We start from the raw sequence: 25,496 nt of genomic DNA, 5'->3' as shown, positions 1-25,496 counted from the left end.
CGGCACGCCCCGCGGCGGGACAGACTACCGCTCCCGGCATACCCCCCCTCAGGCCCGAGCGCCGGGGCGCCGCGCCGCGCAGCGCATGCTGGAGCCGGGCGGCAGCGTCACGGCGCAGAGCACGCCGGGAAGCGCAGTCCGCCGCTCACCGGGGAGCCCACGGGCGCCGCCGCCGCCCCGGCAGCGCCTGGGGCAGCGGCGGGCAAGGGAGAGCGCGAGGCTCCCACGTGGGGCGGGGGGCCGCACGGCGATTGGCTGGCGGCCGGAGAAGGGGCGGGCCCGCAGGGAGCGCTTCCGGTGTTCCTCGGTTCGGCAGCTTGTTTGGATGCTGCCGTCACATCATGGCGACGCGCGGAGCGGAGGCAGCGCGCGGAGGAGGCAGCGGCGGCGGCAGCGCGGCGGCGGGACGCAGCCGGCTCCAGAGCCAGAGCGGCGCGGAGGAGGCGGCGGCCCCGAGCGGCAGCCCGGAGGTGAGGGCAGCGCGCAGACGGACCCGGGAGGAGGGCGCTCCCCCTCCCCGCCCCGCCGGCTTGTGGCGCCTCGTTCTCCGCCTCCCCCGTCCCCACGCGGCCTCTGCGGCCGGCCGGCTCGGGCGCTCGGTGCTGGGGCCGGCAGTGCCCCCGCCGCCACCCCTGATTGCGGGAGCTTGCGTCGGGCAGGCCGGGCTCCGCTCCGCTTCCCCCGGGACCGGACCCGTCGCCGCAGCCGCGGGTGTGTGTCGGGGGCGTGGGGAGGGGTTCGGCATCGCCCCCGGGCAGCCGCGTTCGCCTGGCTGGGGCCGGGGGTGGCTTCCCCCCACCCCCCTCTCCCCTCACGCCCCCCCAAGGGCGGAGGGGCGGTCCCTGCCTCGCGCGCGGGGCGGGCCGCTGGGGGCGGCGGCACGTGGCGGGGCCCGGTGCGGAGGGGGGGCAGCGCCGTAACTCCGCGGCCGCCGCTGCTCGGGCCGGGGTCTGGGTGGCCTTGGGGGCGCCTTTGTCGACCGCCCCGGGGGGCTCTGCCGAGCGGCCCCGCCTGTACCCTGCCCCGCGGAGCGGCCGTGGCCCGGCAGTACCGGGCGGCCCCGGCGCCGCTGCCGGCACTTGGCGCTCGCCGGTGCGAGCGGAGAGAGGCTGAGGTGAGAGGCTCTGCCCGCCTGCCTGCAGCGCGGTGGGGGTGCTGGGGCGGCGGGAGCCTTTCCTTGCCCTCCGAAACGGGTAGAAATGGCCTTTTCTCTCTTTTCCCTTCATCTACCGAAACGGCGCTGAAAGCAGCGGTGTTCCCCGTGACTTTACAGTAATTTCTGGTTGCATGTCCGTGTAGGAAAAAACTAGAATATGTATATTTGGGCACCAAACAGCAGAGACTTAAAATGTGTTGTAACTCCGCTACTGTATGTAATATGGCCAACACAGTGTTTTATGTGACAGAACTGCCTTGGTAATCTCATGTGCTGCCTTCAGTATCTTATGCTGTGTCCTTACATAAATTCAAGTCGCTTTTTTGTGGTAACTTTTTACTGTGGTACAAAGCATAATAACATCCCAGAAATAGTAACTTTGTGGTGGTGACTGTTTATTTTGGCTGCTGCAGAGAGGCTTAAGAGACTGTGGAGCTAGTTCTCCTCAATGGAAAACCTTCTCTTCTGCTTTAAGTTTTCTGAAGTTCTTTCTTAGGAAGTGGCTTGTAAGTAACTTTAGTATTCACTATGAAAGCCGATTATGGTGTTGCTTAACAAAAAAGCTTAAAAAACCCCAAACAAACCATCTTTGCTATGTTATTTCATATACCCACAGTCAAGCGACATTTAATTTTTTGAAAAGGTGAAATGTGGCAGGGAATCTTAAGCAAATTTTACTTCGAACTTTTTTTGTGAGTTAAAAATCCTTTGGCAATCTCTTGCAGATTTCCCTCCCCCTGCCTTGGTACACGGGAGCTTCTTTATTTTTAGGTTCCTTGTGACCTGTTTGCATTGGGAATTCAGAACTTGTCTACCCTGCTTTTTCCAGAAATGTGCGGTGAATGACTAGAAAACTATTAGGCTTATAGTAAAGAGGAAGTGAAACTTCACTGGCGGAAGTGATTCATACTATATTAAATATTTTCTTAATTAGCACCTGTCTCAGATGCTTGATTAAAAAGGGCTGGTGAAATGCGCAGCACTTTGCCCTGCATGTAAACGCACTGAAAGTTTCCATTTAAGTTTTGGGTTCCTCCAGTGAAATTTTTGCTAGAATTACAGGAAGTGTTTTCAATGTTTTAATCTAAAGCAGGGAAGAGAACTTTCTCATCTTTTTTGAGAGCATAGAGAAGAAAAATTATACAAAACTAGTCTGGGTTTTTTTCTCCTTTGAGATTGTTTGAGGTAAATAAAGCAATTTTTAAAAGCAGGAATGTGTTCTGTGTCATGAGGCTACTGAAAGAGCAAGCAGCATGGAAAGGGTAACAAAAATAAGGACCCTAAGCAGGGGTCGTGTGAGAATGTAAGTGTGTGCATCAGTGTCAAAGGCTATATCTAGAATGTAAGGCCAACAGTATTAGTAGTGGAATTCTATTAACATTGACTCAGTATATTGACTTTTATAAAGATAAGATACAGATTTCCAAGGTAGATATTTCTTGATCATCCTCCTGCTGTGTTGGGACTTCTAACCTGCAGTGCTTTGAAACTAATGATGAGCAATACTGCAGGTGCCTCAGTCCAGTATTTTGAAAGTAGATAAATGAGTGCACAGAACATAATTTTTAATGTAATGACAGAACAGGGTGAAATGTTTGTTTGAAATTACTTTCTGATCTCGCAACTAAGATCTTGGTTCGGTGGGGAAGCCACCTCAGAGGCCATCAGGTTTTCAGAAAGGTATAATTAGACTGCACGATCATTCAGGCCAGTGAGCACAGTATAGAGAAATGGAGAAATAACCTTAATAAGCTAGTCTTGTGGTCACAGACACCCCAATTACTGTGTCTAGACCAGTGGATGAAGGTGCACCTGCTATAAAATTCAAGCCCAAATTTTGTGACGTCCCAAAACACTAGTTTTTATGAAGTGATGAATAAAATTGCTACCAAGAATGACTTATTTTTCAGAACAACACAGTTATGTTAAATGAAGTCATCTTGAGTACCTGCGCTGAAGAAGTGTATTACGCACATGTTTTCAAAGTAAGTTTCCCTGTGTTAGCAGGTAAAAGTAAATTGCTGGGATGCAGGAAGCCTAAAATTTGTTATAAGCCCTAAACATTTATGATATACTTCTTCAATATGACATACTTCTTGCCAGAAGATTTTTTCTTTTATGTGATTGGTCAGGATAAGGGGTGTAAAGGTTTTATGTCCACTTGCACATGCAGTAAGCTGAATGATGTTATTCATAGGGTCTTTTCAGGAGCCTGATGCTAGGCAAATGATTACATATTTGCTTGTATTACAAGGTTGTCTTACAGTGTGAAAATCTGTTTTATGTACATATGTTTGTTCTAAAGCTTCCAGGATATTTTTTGAAAGTATTAGCAATTCTGAAGGCTAAGGTTGTAGGAGTCTTTTCACAGTACAGGCCAACTGCTACTATGGGGAATGTAGATTTTTTTGATAGATAAATGCTAGTGCTTTTGTTTTTTAGGGTAATTTGCTAACATATAGGAGAAAAAGGGTTTTGGTGTAGCTACTAATTATGGTTTCTTTTAATAGGAGAAACCGAGTGTTTTAGGGAAAGATTGAGTATGTGTATGCGCAGGAGTATAAAATATAGGTACTTTGGTACATGTAATACCAACAATAAGCACAGTATATTTTAGGTAGCACTGTATGTTACAGACTTTTGTAGGCACTAGAACAAACAAGTAAGTCTGATGATACATTTTGTCATGACAGGATAAATTCTGCCTGGGTGTCTTGTCTTGTCCTTATGTACAATGTGTGCTACTGAAGCAGTACTCTTTGAAGTAAAGCTGGCTTATGCTCTTCTGATCATATCCTATTTATGAAACTGGCTACCTATCTTGTACCCTCATCTTTTAGGTATAAAGTAAGGTAGAGTTTTCCTGATGTGCACCTTTTTTAGTCAAGGAACAAGATGAGAGAATAGGGCAGAAGACTGAATGAAAACTTTGGGGTGAGCTGGAGTGATGTTACGAGTAATTTTCTTGCAGGCATCCTCAAGTTGTTTGGCCTGTAACTCTAGTTTAAATAGCTTGAAGATGATCTGCTTATTCAGATGTGTCAGCATCTTGTAATAGCTGATTTCACAGCTAGGTAAGTGCAAGTATCTTATTTTTTTAATGGTAGAGTTTTGAATTTTCTTAAATAATTTTGTTATCTTATGAAGTGACACGTTATCTGTGCAATATATTCTTTTCGTCTCTCACTAAAAATCTTTCTAAGTATGCAACAATCTAATTTTGGTCTGTCAGATTATAAACCACCTATCATTAAAGCTGGTTGGAAGCCAGCTGGACGCTGAGAAAGCATGGTAGCAGCTAGAAAAGGTAGTGGTGATTTCAGTAGAAGGTCTTTGGTGGGCTGGTTTTGTTTTGTTTTTATTCAGTCAGTACTGAATCAGCGCTATTATACAATGTGCTGTTGGAAGTGCTCTGTTCTGGCTGGAATGTTAAACTGAGAAGTTCACTCGTCTGATGAGCACACATTTGAAAAGATAGAGGTAAAAGTTGGGGTTGTTCTCACCATTGTCTCAAAGGGGGGGTAATTTCAGTGGTACTAATGGTTTAGTACCTAACATTCTCAGTGTGATGTTTATTATTACTATACTCCAACTTGAAGCTTGATACAGATCATATCTGAAACTATCGGTAGTTAAAGTGTTTTAAGAATAAAATTGAGTTTAAGAAGGCTGTTTAGACTTCTGGTTAAGTTTTTAATATCTAAAGTGACAGCTAATGTAGAAAATTCTTTGTTAGTCATAATCAGGAAATCATCTAGCTATTAGTGTCTGTGGCGCCTATCAGGCAATAACAGACTTTTCTGTTTAAAATGAAAAACAAATACTTTCTAATCTAGGTTAAATATGTTAGAATTTTAGTACTACTGTCAGTTTTGCTGGAACTTGTAGACTACAACTTGGTAGAATTTAACTAGGGTTTTTAAAGTTATTTTTTGTATAGTATCAGGTTGTTCTAGGTGCTGGTAGATCCACTTCTAAATACAGTATTCTAGCCTGTGGTCACCAATTTTTCATTGTATTTAAGCTAAGAAAGCTGGATATTACAAAAACTGTCTACTGCCTAAGCTTTGGTTTTGCAGGGAGCATGCTTGCTTGTCAGTAAGCTTGGATTTGTTCCATGTTTGCTGGAAAACCAAGAGGAGGTTGACAAGGTCTGTAGTTCTTCCACTATTGCTATTATCTTCAAATATATTTGAGATGTACAGGATGCTTGTACACAAACCTTTTTCTTCAATTCAGTATTCTGATAGGTTATTTCTGCCTTTTCTGTTAGACTTCAGAGAATGAGTCTGAAGTTCTGAAAATCCTTGTGGGTTTTTCGATGAAGGATAGAGAATACTGAGAGTTGAGAAATTATTATTGTCAGTAAGGAATGGGACTGACACCTAATTTAACTTATACAAAAAGCTCTGCTGAATTAATGAGGTCGTGGTGTTCACTCTGTGAAGTTTCCAGATGCTTTGGAATATGCATGTTAATTGCCAGCACTGAATTGACAGGTGTTTAAGTTACTGTGATGGTTTGCTAGTAGAGGTGGGCATTTTGCAACTCAGTGGTCACATGTATGCCCTTCCTGGTAGTTGTCTTTTTTTTTTTTTCCCCCAGAAGTGGCAGAATTTTCTCAGACGAAAACCAGTGAAAAACTCTGGATTGTCTAAATTTGACAGTGATGCTTCTCATGAGTGTCTTGCTGATGATGTTACAGTACCTTAGTTATCAGTGTTAACTAGGTACTTGTGGTGAGGATAAGGTATTTTTCTGTTTAGTTCCTTGTTCTCTGGCCGTGATTAGATTGACTTTTTTCTTTTAGTGACTCTTGGGCTTTGGCTTCTTTCCAACCATCGTGCTAGCACTTCTGGCTGGCCAGATTGCCTATTGCTGTGCAGTGAACTGGGCTGAGGTACTGATCTGGCTATAAACTGCGTTAGAACAAGTTGCATGACTGTTGTTGCTAGCACAACAGAGGCGGGTATGAAAGAGGAATGAAATGATAGCAAGAGCTGTTCGGGCACTGCTGCTATTCAATGTGTAAGCACAGCTGCAGCCAGTCAGGCCTTTGCAGCTGCTTGTTGGAGTTCCTGGCAATTTTGTGCTCTGCTTTCAAAAAGAAAATTTTGAGTCTGTTTATGGATTTCAGAAAGTCTGGGAATGCTGTGCCAAACCAGAAACTTTTGAGTTTAGAGCAGACTTTCCCTACCTTTTGCCAAACTTCTTAGGCATGGGTGTTTGAATTGGAAGTTCATGTTCTATGTGAAGGAAAAACTGCAAGTTTCAGCTGTTGTGTTGGTACTGCAGTTCTGCTCTGGTATCACGTGTTCAGATACCTCTGATCTTTCCTGTCTTATCAAAGTAGTGTGACGCAGTATCTTCAGCTTCTGTATGAATCATGGTATTTAGAGAAGATCTGTGCCATGGTTTCAACCACTGGTACCTACAAAAAGTGAAGCAAGTTCTTCTGTTTTCAATCTTTTGTCCTTTTTTGAAAAGCATCTCATTTGTTTAGCTGACCCTAAATGGGGGGGCTAAGCCTTTTCCATCTAATGGAAGCCCCACAATTTAATACATTCTAAGGAAAAAAATATGCATTTTACAGCTCTAAAGGTCAACTGTTAAATGTTGGGGTTGGTTATTTGTTACAGCAATTCTATTACTACATTACCTTTGCAGGCATTTATCAAGTACATTGTCTGATGTGATTGGAGAATGATGAAACTGCAGTGTGTTTATTTGTCCATAAAGCATGTGCATAATTTCCGCACTCATGAAGAGCAGTGCAAAGTGAATCTTCCTTGCTAAGTCAAAAGTTGCTCCTTAATGTACGTACGGATTATTTGCAGTTAAAAAGCTTATTGTCCTTCATGAAAGTTACTATATGAATTCCCTCTTCTCAGGAATGAATCTACCTTGAGATAAGGTCAAAAGCAAGAGACTTGCTTTAAATATAGAGAAAACCTAAGCTGTTATGTATTTTTTTTATGGTGTTAATGCATATTTGTTTAATGATTTTTAAATAACTCTTCCAAGCATGCTGAACAAATTGGGAGTTGAAATATATCTCACAATATATTATTAGTGTTGGCTGCATTCCTTTGTTGGCTAATTCCTTTTGAAGAGGAAAACAGTCCATCTGTGCAGAATATAAAACCTAGTGCAAACCCCTGGCTTTAAGAATTAGCACATTTTTAATATTAAAATATAAGATAATCTGAAATTAATTTGTGCTTAAACAGTATAACTCTGCATATAAACAAACACTGGGTTTATAATGCCTTGTGACTTTAAGGAAATTTACTTTCAGTTCACTGAAAATAAATCAGTGAGAATGATCACTTCTCTTTGGCAGTGAGTTCAACTCTGCTTATCATACTTTTAACTATGTATGTTGTATAGTAGGATTGCAAATGGACAGCAAAAAAAATACCCAGTCAGTTGGTATTGTCCTGTCCCAGCCTCTGTAGTGTAACAAAACAAACAAAAAAACACCCAACCAAATGCCCTTGAAGTTCTCATCAGCCTTAAATGTTTCTAAAAATTGAGAATGTTGTTCTGGTGTTTGAGAGGGGAGTCTAGTAGGTGCTCAAACTATACAGTGGTGTCATCAGGTGTTCTGCTCCAAAATGTGGACATATCACTGCAGTGTTAAAACAACTGGTGATGTTTAACTTTTTGGTTAAATGATTAAATGTATTGGGATTTAAGAAATCTTTTGAAAAGTTCTGTTTAATTGAGCAGAAATAATGTATTGTTAAAAATCATACGTAGCAGGACTCCAAATCTGAACCCAGTTAATATTCACTTCTTTGATTTCACAGATATGAATTTTAACGTTTCAAAAATGGATGTGGTGCTGGTCCTGGTTATCGTTCTTGTAACAACAGATTTTCTCTGGTTGTGAGCTGACAATGGTATTTGGCATACTGATTGAAGTAGTTTTAAACTATGTATGTTATTGAACCAACATATTTCTGTGGATTCCTTTAGACTCCCTAGCAGGTTAATTTCCCCCCCCCCCCCCCCCTTTCTTGCAGTATGTTTCTTGAATTATTTTAAAACTGATATCTTCCAGCTTTCTGAAACTTATTATGTAATAAAGTTGGTTTTAATAATGGTGTCCTCCTGCCTCAATTTCTGTACCTTATTTTTCAAATAATAGTGCATAAAGCTAGTTAAACTCTTGCTGAGTTTTAGATTTAGTATACTTAGTGTTGGTTTGTGAGATACATTTTCAAAGAACTGAGGAAGGAATGTTTTCATTTAAGATTGTGTGCTTTAACAGCGGAGATGATGGTTTTGGAGCTTTAGGAACAGATTTCCATGTGAGCTTTTAATTCGTAGAGTACAAACTTTTGCAATGACAGGGTATTTAAGTTGTTTCATAATAGAGTAATATTTTGGGCTGTTGTGTGCTGTTTTTTACCACTCTTCAGGCTCATTCTGTGTACAGTTTTTTTATATACCTGTCTTAACAGCAGTGGGTATCAACTTGAATAATGATGGGATTTTCTTATTTGTCCATGTGAAAGAAAGGGGAAATTTTCATTTTAAATACAGTTGCTTGACTGTTTACTTCCACTTCTTCCTTCCCTTCTGAAGCTGGTTGGTGGTGCAATGGAAGAAGCTGGATCTCAGGAGATGGGAATGAATAACCAGGATCAGCTGGTGAACAGCAAGTGCAATGAATTCTCTGATACAGTGTTGCAGCATGCACAGTCCAACTGTTATGGCCTGGAAAATACGGGCACATTGGAAGAAACTGGGTACATCGCAAAGAACAGAAAGTATCCGGGGACCATGTGCTGCTCTCAAGAGTCTCGTGAGGAGACTCCGGGGAGAGAAGAGGCACGTACTGATCCACCTGATGGCCAGCAAGATCCAGAGAGTGAAAAACACAAAGAGAAAACATTGGGTATGCTCTCTTCAGCATTTTGATTTTTAAGTGGCTTTAATATTTTCATAAAATAGCATTTGCTGTCTTTGTCTCAAGTTTACTCTGTAGCCAAAACTTGTCATCTTTAACAGGATATTCTGAGAAAATGTACACTTCTGCTTAGGAAAAGACAGTTCTTAATGCATATGTAAGCATCCTTCAGCTGGTACGCTGTTTTTACAGGAACTTTAATAATAATAACAATAATAATAATGTGGTTATTACTAATCTGCTTTCTTAACGTTCCGGTTGTTGGATTAACTCTTAAATTTGGGATTGCGGCGTTCAATGCTACCAAAGCACTGCTGATATTTAAATTTCGAAGGCTTATTAAAAACACTTGTGTGAGTATTCTTTATTAGCAAAACTTAACCTTTTAAATGTCAGTCAGATTTTTCTTTTTATCTGTGCTATTATAAATTATAAACCAGTACTTCTTTGGTTTTAAAATTAAAGTAACCTTTGTCGTCCGTGTTGTGTAATGGCACATAGGCAAGACAAATTTATTCTTACTGTGATGACTTCCCATTTGTCGTCCATTAGGACTGTGCAGCTATCAAATCAGAGAACAACTTAACTCACACTAATTTCTCATGGTTCTATATTACTTCTAAAGAGAGGCTGCTTTTATGGTATGGTTTTTTTACTCAATATGGTTATATGGTTGTCTTTGATCCAATTCATAGGAAAAGAAGTGCTATTATTAATGCAAGCCTTGAACACACTTTCTACTCCAGAGGAAAAGCTGGCAGCTTTGTGCAAGAAGTATGCTGATCTGGTAAGTAATTTGTAAAGATAGCAGGAGTTATTCATGTGTTAATATTAACTGTGGAATGCAAGAACATCTAATACAGGACAGTTAACAATTTCGAATTTTTCATGGTGTTAATAAAAAAAAAAAACAAACAACAAATGCTCAGGCTTATTATGAGTATTGCTTCAGCCAAGCTTGCATGTAGTCCTTTAGCTTCTACATGACTGCCTAAATCCAAAGAAAAAAGAGGTTATAATAACTTTTTGATAACTTGGTGTTGAAGCATAACATTAGGATTAACAGGAAAGCTAAGAGTTTCTTTTGGGAGTAATTATTTTGTTAGGTTTTTTTCTGTTGATAATGCTTTTGTGCTAGCACTTTATAATTTATACCCTTTAGGATAAAGGGAAAGAACATACTGTGATACCGAGATTTGGGCAAAAGTTCAGTTATACTTAACACTAGTGATTTTTTGGGAAGGTAGGGGAAGTTGGAAAGATCTAGATTTAATTTTGCTTTGTGCTTTCTGCATGCAAAGGAATGGACAGGAAAGTATACATTTCTCCAGTAACAAACCAAAATGTTAGCAGTAATTGATCATGAAGTGCATTCCCACCCCAAGTAGGAGAAATGAAAATTTATTCTCTAAATTAATTGATTGCAAAATCGATGACAAAAAAAGGCTCATGAATTCACTTTTCTGAATGTGCCTCGAGACAGAAATGCTTGACTTGTTCATCTTGAGTCAGGGACAGACAAGAATGGAAAGACCAGAAATACTGTGTGTGTATGTTTTCCCACCATATTTATAGTAATAAAGTAAATGCAGAACTGAAGAGGTAACTGAATAGCTTGACAAAAGCATAAGATTTGCCTTCTGTAGATGTCAGGTCTATGATATATGAAAATGTTTCTGAAAATGACATAGTGGTTGTAGCTCTTCTGAAGTAAATTTTTCCGTTGAGATTAATAATGTCTCCAGAGCTTTGAGGATGAGCTAGCAGGTGGTCTTTTTACTCACAGAGGCAATATTAATTACTTAAGAATAGACTTAAGTTCTGTTTAGGAAATCCTGAGTCCTCCTTGGAGGTCTGTAACATTTTTGCTTTGTTTTCCTTGCTCTCTCTCACATGCGTGCTCTTGTTCATGTGAGTGAATTTCCTTCAAAACCAGCAGCTTCTCTTAAGTTGTCACTTTCATTTAAATGAGAAACAATGACACTTCTGTAGCACAACTCAAGGATGGGGAGCCCACCTAAAACTGAGCTTTGATATCGTGAGAGAAAAATGCATTAAATGAGTTAGTTCTCATGAGCAATTGCTTGTGCATGTGATGCCTTTTCTATTTGGGTGAATGGCTCCCATGTCATATCACAGTGGTGATGATGATGGCCTGCATGAGGAGCTAGGCTGGCATAAATTCCTCACTTCTGCAGAAAGAAAACAGTCTGCATGATCTTCACTTCAAATGTTCTTGTTGGAAGAAAGATCTCAAAACAATCAGGGAACAGCTAGACCAAGTGAATGGTAATTTCCTTCAAGAAGCTTAGCAGTCAGGAGAGACATGTTCACGTTGTGTTTTTTCCCCTCTCAGGAGAGGAGCTATAGCCTATAGTAAGCATTCACAGTCTATAGATTGTCACCATCCTAGAAAAACAGTTGCTTTCCCCATGATGCTCAGAACTGCTGGGAGGTTGGGTGGGAGCTTGTTTGGGTGTAACAGTAGCTCTGTTTTAGCTGAATGAGTCTTAGAGGTACTCTGTTCCCTCTGGAAAGTTTAGGTTGGATCTGGATGTGTTCCTTTTAAGATGCATTCTTTTCTTCATGATAGTGGTGGTGAACCACTGGCATAGGTGTCAGGTTTAATGCCAGCAGAGGTTTGAACTGTTCATGACAGTGCACCTACAATGCTTTTTTTCTTTTTTTAAAGATTCATCATCTTTAAAGCTCACTGTCAGGTTTTTCAGTGGTGTCTCATGAAAAGGACTGTACAATAAAGGTAGGAATGCCTCTCTCCTGGCAAAAGATCTTCCACAATTTTTTTTTTTTTCTAATTTGGAATCTATCAGGAGATCAGTTTGTGATGCAGGAAGGTTTGCATCCTTGGTGATGTGTCTCATGCTGGCATACTTTTACAGACCTGAAGTTTCATAGGTATGCAAACAGCACAGTCGCTTGAGGTGTTTTTTCTAGCCACCCAAGAAAAGGGCTTTTTATGTTTGGATGTCAAGATAGTCCCTTAATATTCCTTTTCTCTAAACTAGATTAAATATGCATTTAATGTACTGTTGTCATGGAGGTCCTTAAATTTATTCTTTCTTCTGTGCTTCAGATTATTTTGAGCTCTTTCAGAAAACCAGCATTGTATTCTTCTGTCATGGTGATGTTCCTCGTTGCCAGCTGCCTTTTCCTGTGGTGTCCCAAGGCTGAGGCACTACCTAATAAGGAGCAGTGTTGCACTTAACATTGTTACCTTCTTTACAATAGAACAGACTCTAAATATGGTTTCTTGGGGAGCCCAAAAATGTTTAATGGAACTTACTCTCAGCTAGATATTCATGCAAGAAACTTCTATTCAGTGGATATTCATAGAATAGATTTTGAAATCAGCACTGTATACAAAGTTTAATGCTGTCATCTATCATCTAAACAGCCTAAAGGAAATAGAACAAAAATTCTGCTTCAGATGGTTGAGACTACAGATCTCTTAAGTCATCAAAGTCTGGGCTGTGCAGCTTTAACAATATTTGACTTGATTTGTCAGGGCTGCTAGTTGTATCTGTTCCTTTCTGAAATACCTTAGCATTTTACAAACTTGTCTCAACTACTGCTTCCTTTGATAGGAGCTCCTGCTGACAAGAAAACTCTGTACACAGTTCTGTGGGTTTTTCTTTTTGATAGTAAAACCAAGACCTGTTGGATTAACAGCTGTGTGTACCTTACAGATAAGAGAGTGGAAAAAGTTGTGACTAGTTGAAAAGCCAGTCTCAGTTGGCTTTTAATTGTATCTGCCACATCCTCCTTTCTCAGGGCTGGTCCTACCCCTGTAGCTGAATGCAAGCTGATAGCCCATGGTCAACAGGTCCACGGTTCCTGTTCCTCAAATGCAAACGTTTAAGTTGGAATTCGTATATTTTCATCTTCTGTCCATATGCATTTAGAATTGTCTGTAGGATGATGGGAGTTTCTCTTTAAGATCAGTTTAGGGGTCTTAATGAAATTATTTTGCTTTCTTGCTTCCAACTGAAATGTTTAAAAGTTTATTCAGTCTGCTCATCTAGATACATCAAGATAATTTCACCTATGTTTATTTAATAAATATGCTCTCTAATGTTAGTTGGAGGAAAGCCGGAATGTTCAAAAGCAGATGAAGATACTGCAGAAGAAGCAAGCACAAGTTGTAAAGGAGAAAGTCCACTTGCAGAGTGAGCATAGCAAGGCCATTTTGGCACGTAGCAAACTGGAATCCCTCTGTCGGGAGCTTCAGCGTCACAACAAGACTTTGAAGGTTAGTTTATTTACATAAATTACAGTGCCAGTGGTGGTGAAAAACTTACTTAATGATTACTGCTTAAAATCAGGACTACTGCTTTTTACTTACTACTTTGCCCATTACCTGTCCCAACAAAAGATGAGTGGCGTGTGGCATAAGTGTACCTGATTTTAAGGTAAGGAATATGGGGGTAGTTCAACTCACTAATTTTTTTTTCCTCTCAAACTGGTTCATGTTACTTGCAGTATGTGATCTTGCCGTATTTGTTTCTGGGAGCAATGCTAATGGCTGCTGGAAAAAATAACACAAGTGAAATAACCGCAGCATGAAATGGCAGGGTATCAAAAAAGGCTTAATTCTGTCAGAATATAATGGATGGGAGTGAAATGGAAGAGAGCCAAGAGATTCTTATCTGTGATCACTGTAGGAAATTTCATTATGGTATAAATGCTTGTTTTAACATCTGGGTAATTCTTAGCTTGCAAAGGTATTCATGTATCATCCTATAATACCAGTCTCTGAGCAATGGTACTAGTGGTAAGGACAAGATTCTCTAAAAATTCTGGAATTTCTAGGTTCTTCATTCTATGTGCTTCATAGGAGTAGTCAGCATAGCATGTTATGATTATGATTTATATTAACTCTAGCACTCTAGAACTTAATACTTCTGTACAGTTTTCATCATTGCTTCTGACTCAAAAATATCAAAAAGGTACATGGTTTGGCTTGAACACGTTAATATTCTCTCATAAAAGGAAGAAAACATGCAGCAAGCACGTGAAGAAGAAGAAAGGCGCAAAGAAGCAACTGCGCACTTCCAGATTACGCTGAATGAAATTCAGGCTCAACTGGAACAGCATGATATACATAATGCCAAGCTCCGTCAGGAAAATATTGAACTGGGGGAAAAACTGAAGAAACTCATTGAGCAGTATGCATTGCGAGAAGAGGTGCTTACATTATGCTTCTAATGAGATTCTGTTAGTTCTTTGACTGTAAGGATCAAACAACTGTTTAAAGGGGAGAAAAAACCCTAATACTTTACAGCCATCATGTATATATATTTGAAATTATTCTTTTTACTTCTGTGAAAAATTAAGTAGCTGTTTGGCCCACTGTCTGCCTTTTCAGTCTGGCTTTGCATATCTAAATTCAAGATGCATTGAAAAAAATCTTTCACAGTGAAAGCAGTTGAATAGAACGAAGTTGTCCAGAGACTGGACTCCGACTTTAGTGGTGTTCAGAACTCAACTGGGCAAGGTGTGAGCAACCTGATCAGACTTTGAAGTTGACCCTGATTTGAGTGGACTAAATGGCTTCCAAAGGTTATTTCCAACACAAATATGTATTAGTATTTGAACTTCTAAATTACAATTTCATGTTAGAGTGGGAGGGGATATAAGAGTTGTTCTGTTATTTGTTTTCGTTCGTTAAGGTTGGAGGTTTGGGGGAAGCTTCTTCGTGTGTGCTGTTCTTGTTGGCATAGAGTCAAAGCTAGCCATCATGCTTTAAGAATATATTTGGACTGATGTCATGGAAATTACTGTATTATAGGACTAATTGAGCTAGCTTTGATTGGCACCAGTATGTGAGCTAGCCAGTCTAAGCTACAGTGGTAGAAAACAGCCAGTTTTCCTTGTCAAAAAGAGAACTGAGCTTCAAGGAGTTCTACACTTAAAATAAGTTTGCTAGTTCCTAGTTGACACAGGAGGTTTGGAATATAATTTCTCAGCTGAATTTTTTGTTGTGTTGTTTTTTAAAAATCTGGCTCATTTAGAAAGCTTTCTGTAGACTAGTTCACCCCGCTTTGCAATCATGAAATACTTGGGGAAGAGAAAAGGTAGGAAGCTACCTTGTGCTACTTTACAGATGGAAGACTGCAAAATTCAATGATTTGTAGAATTTCATCAGCTAAATAAACTATTGCAAACTTTGCTTGTTTTGAGCTTTTTTAATTAGGAGGACTAGAGCTTTTAGAAGTAACAAAGTACAGTAAGAATTAGATACACCAACTTTAGAAGAAGGGATGTAGGCTACTTGTTACAGGATTTTTGAAATGTCTAGTGTGAGGTGACTGACGGTATTGTACCAATTTAATAAAATATGCATCTGGCTTCTGAGACAAAAAAAGTGTAGTTAGGTATGGAGTTAAAGGGAGAGAAAAGGCATGTAAAAGTCTTGTTGCTTTTTCCTTTGCATTAACCTGCTAAACAATTACATCTCCCCATACACATACGCTTACCTTAATTGACCAGTGGACTATTTATGTTTTACTAATATGATTTTCTTTTTCCTTTTAGCATATTGATAAAGTGTTCAAACATAAAGAACTGCAGCAGCAACTTGTGGATGCCAAACTTCAGCAAACTACCCAACTTATTAAAGAAGCAGAGGAAAAACACCAGCGAGAAAGGGAGTTTGTAAGTGAATTCTATGTATGTTAAGAGAAATAACAAAACCCACTGAACTGGATTTTTCATGATTTAAAGCAAAACACTGCAAATTGATGAGACTGTCTTTTGGAAGTTAGGATAGATTTCAACAGGGAGACTGAGATTTAAGTTTTGTGTATGTGTAGTGTCTACAATATTAATGTCCATATTTACAGGCAAGTAATGTTATTGTTTGCATATTCTCAGCAAATGTACTGGATATCATCCAGATTTTTCTTAAACTGAGAAATGCCTTGAGCTGAAACACCAAAGGTACTTTCTAGCAGTCAATAATCGTAACTTCTGTTTTTATGCTATAACAAATAACAAAATGCAGAATAAAGCATATGCTTTTCTGAACTTTTTGTCCCCAGAATTATGCCTGATGTTTTATTTGTACGTTAATAATCAGCAATTACTTGCAGTCTTCCAAGAAGTTGGCTTCCAAATAAAAAACAATACTTGGGTTGTTTATGCTCCTTATGTATCTGTAACCTCTAAGCAAAAGTCTTGCTTTTTCTGTATAACCTTAAAATGATCATCCAGTGTTGGATTGTTCTGTATTTTTAAAACATAATTTTGGAATCATAAGCTGATGAAAATATCTTGAAAGATGAACCTATGAAATGGTGTCAAGTGGAAGCAAAATTGGTTTGAATTAGTCTGTAAAGGTAATATTAGTGACTGGAGAAATGGAGGTGGAAAATAAATAAGGTTACAAAACAATTAAAACTATGTACAGTTGATTAATGAACTACTCATACAAATTTAGCTGTTCAAACTTGCTACAGAAATAGAAACATTGACTCATGCTACCAATTTGAAAAATGTCTCAAATTTCTGCACGCCAGCACATGCTTTAAATCGTATATATGAAAGTATAGTATAGTAATAAAAAAGCCCATGTGAGAAGACATGGTTGAATAGCCCTTAGGTGATGTTAACATATGTTCATTTTTCATCATAAATCAAGTTAGGCTATTTTCAGTAGTACTTTCTTCATTATGTGGCTTTTTGCATTGTTTTTTAGCTTCTAAAAGAAGCTACGGAGTCCAGACACAAATGTGAACAGATGAAGCAACAGGAAGCTCAGCTGAAGCAGCAGGTATCTCTTTTTAATGGAGTGGTCTTCAATTACAGTTGTTGCAGAAAGAAAATACCAAGAGATTTGTGATTGTAGTGAACATAACAGAACATATGAAGAAAACTACATGTTGTCATTCACCAGATGCAGTACACTACTTGTGAAAAGTACTTGGTATTTTTTTTAATTGCCTTAAATATAGTTTCCAGTAGTTAGCTCTTCAGTAGTGAAGTGGGAAGTACAAATTGTAAAGATCTGATGTTTTGTACTTGGTGTTTAATACATCTGAAGTGCACCGTTACTGGAAGGTGCTAAACGCTGAGTTGTTGGAGTTAGTATTCTTTTAATATGCAGACGACACCAAGCTGGGTGGGAGTGCAGAGAGATCTGGACAGGCTGGAGCGATGGGCTGAGGCCAACTGTAGGAGTTTCAATAAGGCCGAATGCCGGGTGCTGCACTTGGGCCACAACAACCCCCAGCAGCGCTACAGGCTTGGGGAGGAGTGGCTGGAGAGCTGCCAGTCAGAGAGGGACCTGGGGGTGTTGATTGACAGCCGGCTGAACATGAGCCCCCAGTGTGCCCAGGTGGCCAAGAAGGCCAATGGTATCCTGGCCTGTATCAGAAATAGCGTGGCCAGCAGGGACAGGGAAGTGATCTTACCCCTGTACTCGGCACCGGTGAGGCCGCACCTCGATGACTGTGTTCAGTTTTGGGCCCCTCACTACAAAAAGGACATTGAATTACTCGAGCGTGTCCAGAGAAGGGCAACGAAGCTGGTGAAGGGTCTGGAGCACATGTCGTACGAGGAGCGGCTGAGGGAACTGGGGTTGTTTAGTCTGGAGAAGAGGAGGCTGAGGGGAGACCTCATCGCCTTCTACAACTACCTGAAAGGAGGTTGCAGAGAGCTGGGGATGAGTCTCTTTAACCAAGTAACAAGTGATAGGACAAGAGGGAATGGCCTCAAGTTGCGCCAGGGAAGGTTTAGACTAGATGTCAGGAAGTATTTCTTTACAGAACGGGTTATTAGGCATTGGAATGGATTGCCCAGGGAGGTGGTGGAGTCCCCATCCCTGGAGGTGTTTAAGAGTAGGGTTGACATAGTGCTGAGAGATATGGTGTAGATGGGAACTGGCAGTGTTAGGTTAACGGTTGGACTAGATGATCTTCAGGGTCCTTTCCAACCTGGTTGATTCTGTGATTCTGTAACAGCGTTAATATTACAAAGATTAGAATATATAAAAGCTTAAGAATCTATTCATTGTGGCAGCTACTGTGTCATTCCTTGGCTTCTCTGAAACTGTTGTTCTCTCTTCCAAAGGTATTTTTATCTTTTTTTTTTATAGCTGTTCAGGACCAGAGGGGCCCTTGTGACTGTAAAAAGTTGGGTGGGGATTTTTACCCAGGCCCGTTTTAGAATTTGTTCCTTATTGTTTCCATCTCGTACTGTTGTGGAGGATTGGGAACCAGCAATGTCATGTTTATCCCTCTAGTTATTCAGATTTAGTAACCTGAGTGTGTCTGTCCACAAACTGCTATTTTTCAAATTGTTTTCTTGCTGTGAATGCTACAGCAAAATCCTCTCAGGGTGGAGAGATGGTCTCCAGTTTTTGCGCTGTGGTTCTGGATCACCTGCAGTCATTGGCCACACGTGAGTGCAGCACGTAAGGCAAAGGGAAATGGTAGGTTCAACATCATAGCATCTGAGAAGCAGTAGCTACTCCTTTTATTGTATACCTCTTACTGCTTCAGTTTTTTGAGGTTTCGTATAGTCTTTGTGCAAGCCCTGTTTCATGCCCTTTTTTCACACCTACTGTACCTAATTCTTTTACAGTCTTTCCAGCAGTTACTTTTGAAGTGTGTATGTATGTGTGTAGTTAAATGTAATCATACACATGCATCTCCACTGGACGTGAACTCATTAATATCCAAGTTCTCCCAAAGAGTTTTTTGCCACACTTAGTCTTTTATGATTTTTTTTCCCACGTTGGTTACCCTTTATTTAAAATCCCACTGCCTTTTTATTAAGCTTTTTCATAGTAACTGTGTGTATAGTTTGGTTTCCTGGGGCTGACAAATTTTTTTTTTGTAGAAGATGAGCTAGAAAAGTTCAGTTAACTGTTGACAAGCTGGGCTAATTTCTGTTACGAAAGTTCCCCTCTATTAGAGCAAAACATTATTTCTGCGCTCTTAGTAGTATTGTCCTGCAACCCCCATTGTAAGAATTGAGAGAACTGATTACTCTTCAGTTGAAGTGGTTAGTAGTAAATGGTCATGTATTCTTAGAACATCAAATTACACACTGGTAATAAAAGTTGTTTTAATAAGAACCATAACTTAATCATTTTTTAAAGACTATGTTAATATATTTTGTAGTTTGTTCTTGATGATTGATCTTGTGGTGCAGGGCAAGAAAATTTTTTGTCATCGAATGTTAATGCTCTTCTCTAGTTAAAATGTAATGCTTTTCACTATTAAATTAATTCCTTGTCAATATTCCCTTTCCTTGATTTTTGCTCACTGGGCAGATTTCATAGATTGTGAATGTGTATTTTGATTTCTGGAATCAAGCATGCTTATTTTGTTCCAGCCTTGGTTGTTAGCTTTGGCTGGTTAAGGTGGAAAGGTAGGTCTTTTCTAATTTTAATTTCACTAACCATGTGCTGATATGCATATATGTCCACAGATTTTTTTTTTCAACAGGGAAGCAAAAATGAGATAGTGATGAACTGTGTCTTCCAACATCTTATTAAACATACCCTTTTTAGTTCAGAATATATTGCTGTTCTATAAACATAGAACTCTCCTTTATATATAATTTGAATAGCATGTTTTCAGACAAGTTCTACATGTTCCTCAAATGGAAATCATAGGATAATATAAAAAAAATAAGTTAATCTTCTACTATTTTGAGTTTAATTTTGTCTTGTACCTTAATATTTTTGTATTTTTATACAGCTGTTCAGATTAACATCCTTGCCTCTTTTCCAACAGCTTTCTCTTTATATGGATAAGTTTGAAGAATTCCAGACCACCATGGCAAAAAGTAATGAACTCTTTACAACCTTCAGGCAGGAAATGGAGAAGGTACTTATAGGATTACTTAGTTTCATAAAAAGTAATATAAAAACGCATGCTGTTAGTGGGATGCATTTAAGATTTTATAACAGTGCTTGCCTTCTGAAAATATGTGGAGCCTTTTGACATTTGGTTGGATCATAAGATAGGGCATAAGAATTTGTCATATGGAAGAGAAATGTAAATTTTTTTTCTGATTTTTTTTAATGTACTTGCATAATATCTAAATTCCAATTTCAGTGTTCTATCAAAGGCATAAAATACTTCTTGGTCTTTTGGCTGTGCTTATGTTTTAAAACTACTTTTTCCTGAAGCTTTTTATTAGTTGTACTTGAAGGTTGCTAGTTTCTTTTAGGAATCAATCTTGGTTTCTTTGAATGCAGAATCTGTATTTATGGGGTTGATTTTGTGCAGAAACACTTTTCTGTAAAATAACTTGTTCAAACTGGACTTGGAAAGTAACACTAGAAAGTTGAATTACTCGTGTAAACCTACCTATGCTGCAACACAAGCCTCAAAATTAAGTCTTACTTTCTTTTGTAGATGACTAAGAAGATTAAGAAACTGGAAAAGGAAACCATAGTGTGGCGTACAAAATGGGAAAACAACAACAAGGCTCTTCTGCAAATGGCTGAAGAGGTAATTATCTTTTAAGCAGCAGTATGGCTAAACTACAGTCTGTATCCTAGTGAACTTCATACAGTTTTTCCATTTTAGAGAACTGGAAATAATACACAGTAGTCTCTTGGATTGTCTGCCTTGTATTTTCTGTTGTGCAAATGGTACAGTTCTCAGACTTGGAAAATAAAAACCTGCTATATAAATCTGAACTCATGACACAAAAACCAGCCTCATCTTTCCTTGCTTACTGTTTAATTGGTGAGATAATGTTTATGAAATCATACAAGCTGAATTAATTGACTGTATTTCAATATGCTAAGCAAAGTTCAATCAGTGCTGCAGTAGAAATCTATTTCATATATACAAGACTGATGTGAAGAAAATAACCTGTGTATAAGGGATCAATTACTTTCCCTGCGTTGCTGCTGCTTTTGGGGTCATGAAGTGCCATTACTTAACTGTAGTCCAGCAGAAGAGGAGCTAAAACCGTTTTCACCCAGGCCATAGGCATACAGTTCTGCTCACACTGTCTAGTTCAAGTATATTAGGTATGACTTTGCTAAACCATGCTAGGTTATACAGGTTCTGCTATAGCACTGCTTACCTTTCTCTGTTCTTTTAAGGGGCTAGTTAGGAGAGCCATGAATATGGTACCTTCTGACCTGATTTCTGGTGCCGGATTGTAGATTTCCCCCTTTTATGCCCTTTTGCTCCCTATAGTTGCGATTATTTGGGTTGTTATTGACTACTCTATGGGATTTCATATCAGGATCCTCACTGATCCTCAGCCCTCACAGTTAGCATTATGTAGTTATGTAGTGCTTATTGCTTGGTTCTAAAGGTGTCTGTTGCCAATCCGGCTTAGAAAAACCATCTGAAGTGTAGCAGTCAACTATTCTGAGGAAAATTGCTCTAGTGCAGCTGGAATTTGATCTACTGGATTAATTAAGACCTAATATTTGGGATTAAATAGTGGTGATTCTTTTCATAAATTTAAGAAAATTGTTTGAATCACAGAGCTTTCATTTTTTTTTTTTGTCCTTCAGAAAACAGTAAGAGATAAAGAATACAAGGGCTTTCAAATAAAACTGGAGCGTTTGGAGAAGCTATGCAGGGCCCTTCAGACAGAAAGGAATGAGCTGAATGAGAAGGTGGAAGTCCTTAAGGAGCAGGTTTCTCTCAGAGAAGCAGATGTGGATCTAGCTGTGCAGGTGTTGCAGTCCTGCACGCTCAATTCCCACGAGGAGCTGGGAACTCCCACTGACACGGAACCAGGAATCCAGCCCGATGTGGAATCATGTGCAGCAAATAGCTCTGAAAAGACTGTCTCAACAAGTCCTGTTCCTGGCACTGAATCTGTAGACTAAAATGAAGTGTAAACACTGTATTGAGAGATATATTTTGTGTATAACTTTCTCTGTTGGTGGTAACTATTTGGTTTTGTGGTGAAAATTTTCTTACTTTTTCTACCATATCTGTATTTTCTTAGAACTACTGGACTTATGTGGTACAGGAAGCTGCATAGCAGCTTTACATAGCTTAAACTATAAATTTTCCACAACTGTGTTGCACATCTGCCTCATTTTTTAAAAGAAAATATTTTTCCATAAAAGGATGCATGTGCGTTTCCTCCCCACAACACAAATCACTGTCGTGGAAGACTGTGTACAGATATAACATCGTTCTGGGGAAAAATAGTGACAGCAGGTCACTTTTTTTGGTTTAAAGGACAGCATTCTGGTTTTGTTCATTGATTTGCCACTCAGTATACTAAAGACTACCAATTTTTCCAGTAAATTTATCTACATAAGGATGTCTAATGGCCAGTAAAAAAATGTCAGCTTTCCCCTTTAGTATGTTTTCATATGTATGAATGAAAAAGTAAAGGTCCAGAATACAGTAAAAGATATGTTTAAAGGGTTTTATGTACTTTGTGGTATGAAAAAAACAGCTTTGAAATACATTAATTTGCAGCTGGTGAAACAGGGTGTACAACTTCTTGCAGACTTCTCAGGGTTGTGTTGTAAAGGTTAGTTTAGACTATTTACCCTACCTGTGAACATGTTAAATATAAATGCGTGAGAAAATGTACAGCAATGTTACCTAGTGGAATTTTGCAGTTGTGTAGCCTATTGCACAGGTGTTGGTCACGTTCTTCCCTCTTAGCTGCAGTGTGTCCATCACATGGTTATCCTGACTAGAGAAATCCATTACTGTCTAGATGAATCTCTGGATTATCTGAAGGGCTGGAAAACAGACATTTACTGCCGAAGGTGTGGAAGACACACGAGTCTGTGGCATATAGGCTTTCTCTAATAGCCTTGTATGCAATGTATTTAAGTGTTAGTTAAGCATATACTGGTTATAATTGAATGTGTAGGTTCAAATACTCTTCCTGACGTACAACATGGAATTTCTTGCGCATTCAACCTCAAAGCTGTACCAGTTGGCAGAGTGCCTTCCCAGTTAGGTTATCTGGTAAAGATGGTACTTCAAGTTCTTATACTAACGTACCACAAGCAAAACTCCCTTGTTAACCTTAAACCATATAGTCTTTTCCTAGAAAATTTGATATCCACATTTTGACTTCTTTTCCTGAGAGAAACTAGGACCAATGTTATTTTTGGGCAAGGTAATGTGTGAAATAACTACAAGCTACCCTTAACTTTAGTTCCCGTGTATTTACTTTCTAGTTTTGGTTGCTGTCATTTTAAGAAATACAAACGCGTAGCCTTTTCTGGTACTTAAAGTTCTTTGCACTTAACGTGGGAGGGGATTTCTGAATCAAGCACATCTCTCAATGAGCTTCCCACCCTCATTGCCCTTGACAGTTTAGTGGCTAAATTACTTGAATGTTCAGGCTGCACTGAGCTCCTGATCCTTTTCCTGTAGTAATGTACATTGAAATAATGTAGCTGTCTCTGAAAGAGAGTAAGGTTATGTAAGGCCTAATGTGTTTTAGCTCATACCACTGAGAGGAACTGCAAAACTGACATTTCTAAATGGTGAAGCAAATCAGATGCTGGCCATCCTTCTAGATTTGTGCTGGTTTTGTGTTTGTGGTCCAAGCACAATGCAGGAATGAAAAGAAGGTAGTGATGAGCAGCCAGTCAAGTTAGACTCAGAGCTTTGAAATGTTAATCGTGCTAACCATATGGTGTAAAAAATACTCGAAAGAAGTATTTCAGAGTTGCTTTTCAAAGGACTTTCTTTATAGAATCAAGCTGTTTAAAAAATAGTTGTTGCGAGAACTGGTTTTCACCTAACACTAAGCATGAAGTAATTTTCCTGAGGAAAAGTGAAAAACTTTGTATCTGATGCATCATACCCTTGGCAAGGTAGGACATGCAGTTTTCTATTTTTACAATTTATTATTTGGACATTTGTATCTTTAACAATTCTTTCTATAGTGCTTGTTCTGTATGGAGGCAAGAGTGAATTTTTGGACCCTGCTGCAAGAGTATTTTAAAGGGCTTTTAGAGACATGACAGATGTATAGAACAGCAATACAAATATATTTGTTACTGACTTAATATGTAAATGAAGTAGAACGCCCCAAGTGAAAGGCTTTTAAAACGGGGTTATCTTTTTTTCCTAACAGTAACATACCCATATCGTATCAATTTATCTGGCCAAGGTGAGCTATACTTTGCTTCCTGAAACCAGTCAATAGTTTCATGCATTGCTTAGAGTGTTGGTTTTTAAAAAAAAAAAAACAAAACACAAAACCGAATTCATGTTAAGAGATGAGCTCAGCACTCTAACTGATCTGCCATACAGCAGGCTATTGCACTGCCAGTGTGCAGCCAAATTGGCTCCAGTAGGGTTTTTAAGTAAACTTGTGTTAATGCCTTTCTCCCACTACCATAAACTGTTTAACTTGGGCTGTGAACTGATGTAGCCTGAAATAAGTATGTCTAATTGTCAAAACTCTGGGGCTTGATTGACAGTTTCACCATGATTAAGCTGCAAAAAGCTAAATTACATGTGATGCAAGACCCAAATATGTGTATACATACACAAGTAGGTTAGGGCTGTATCTCTAATGTTTTGTCCTTCCTTTCATTACACCTGGTTATGTTACAGTTCAATTCTCAGGTGTTGCAGAAAATCTACCTCTTTGGACTGTAGATGGAAATAACTGTGAAAAAAGTGATGCAGAAATCTAGTTTGTGCTAAACACACTGCTTTATTTTTACAACCCATGTCTGCTTTCATGAGGAAAAATGATAAATGAACAGGCAGTCTTTGTTTTGCTTTTCAAAAACATTTTGTAGAGATTTTTCACTAATGTGAATCTGAAATTTTATCTACTCGATTCTGTATAGATTAAGTAAATAAGTATGCTTAATATATTGGACTCTGAGTTTTTCTTTAACATCATATTCATGTCTTCTAACTGGATCTACTGAACTCATTGTATTTGTTTGAAAAAATCAAGAATGAAAATTAAAAGATGTGAAACTTGAGTTTAAGCGCATTGTTCAAGTGAAATGCCATAAGAAAGGTGCTGTCACAGGGCCGTGTCGCTGACTTCCATTTTACTGGTGGTAGCCAGGACAAGCTGCGCAGGCAGGGTAGGGTGAGCAAAGTGCGGGGCTGGCTACGCTCACCCAGCGGCCTTCGGTTTGGGAGCGTTGTCAGGTGGAGGGCAGAGCTCTGGCTGAACCTGGGGCTGCCTGCTCTGAATTCTGCTTGTGCCTCCTGTCTCCAAAAAATTTACCTACTGTAGTTCCATTGGGCACAGTGTGAAAAATATGGGGGGTTTATGTCAAAAATCAGGCTGTCCAATAATTTCATCAAATGCTCCCCATTCTGTTGTATGATGTGGGGTCATTTGTTACTAATGTACAGTTCCCTCCCAGTTTCCTAATAATGCCAAGTGTTCTGTTTGCCTTTTTTGGCATATTCCCTAATGTTTGGCAACTTCCCCAAACATATGAGAAAGGAAAAC

The 25,496-nt window shown here is 39.5% G+C and overlaps 1 protein-coding gene across 2 annotated transcripts; it reads left to right on the top strand.

Annotated features, from left to right (window-relative positions):
* The first annotated feature begins 341 nt into the window (after window positions 1-341).
* Window positions 342-24,895, top strand: TXLNG (taxilin gamma). 2 transcript variants are annotated; one of them, XM_074814732.1, is made up of 10 exons: window positions 342-470; window positions 8,750-9,062; window positions 9,770-9,861; window positions 13,174-13,344; window positions 14,085-14,279; window positions 15,630-15,749; window positions 16,792-16,866; window positions 19,838-19,930; window positions 20,465-20,560; window positions 21,589-24,895. In XM_074814732.1, exons 1-10 carry the CDS (start codon window positions 342-344, stop codon window positions 21,907-21,909), a joined length of 1,605 nt encoding a protein of 534 aa, XP_074670833.1. In that variant the 3' UTR covers window positions 21,910-24,895. The 2 variants fall into 2 exon arrangements, with proteins under 2 accessions (XP_074670833.1, XP_074670834.1); XM_074814733.1 differs by lacking the exon at window positions 342-470 and adding an exon at window positions 7,983-8,061.
* The last annotated feature ends 601 nt before the right edge of the window (window positions 24,896-25,496 follow it).

Source organism: Strix aluco, chromosome 2 (genome assembly GCF_031877795.1).
Source record: "Strix aluco isolate bStrAlu1 chromosome 2, bStrAlu1.hap1, whole genome shotgun sequence".
Classification (NCBI taxonomy): Eukaryota; Metazoa; Chordata; class Aves; order Strigiformes; family Strigidae; genus Strix; species Strix aluco.
Note: the sequence above shows the minus strand (reverse complement) of the source record. Positions and strands in the feature narration are given on the sequence as shown.

Bases quoted from the DNA above. Each gene is read 5' to 3' on its own strand.
- TXLNG (XM_074814732.1), top strand. From the start codon at position 342: ATGGCGACGCGCGGAGCGGAGGCAGCGCGCGGAGGAGGCAGCGGCGGC. The intron at 471-8,749 runs GTGAGGGCAGCG...TCCCTTCTGAAG, and splicing joins CCCCGAGCGGCAGCCCGGAG to CTGGTTGGTGGTGCAATGGA. The intron at 15,750-16,791 runs GTAAGTGAATTC...ATTGTTTTTTAG, and splicing joins ACCAGCGAGAAAGGGAGTTT to CTTCTAAAAGAAGCTACGGA.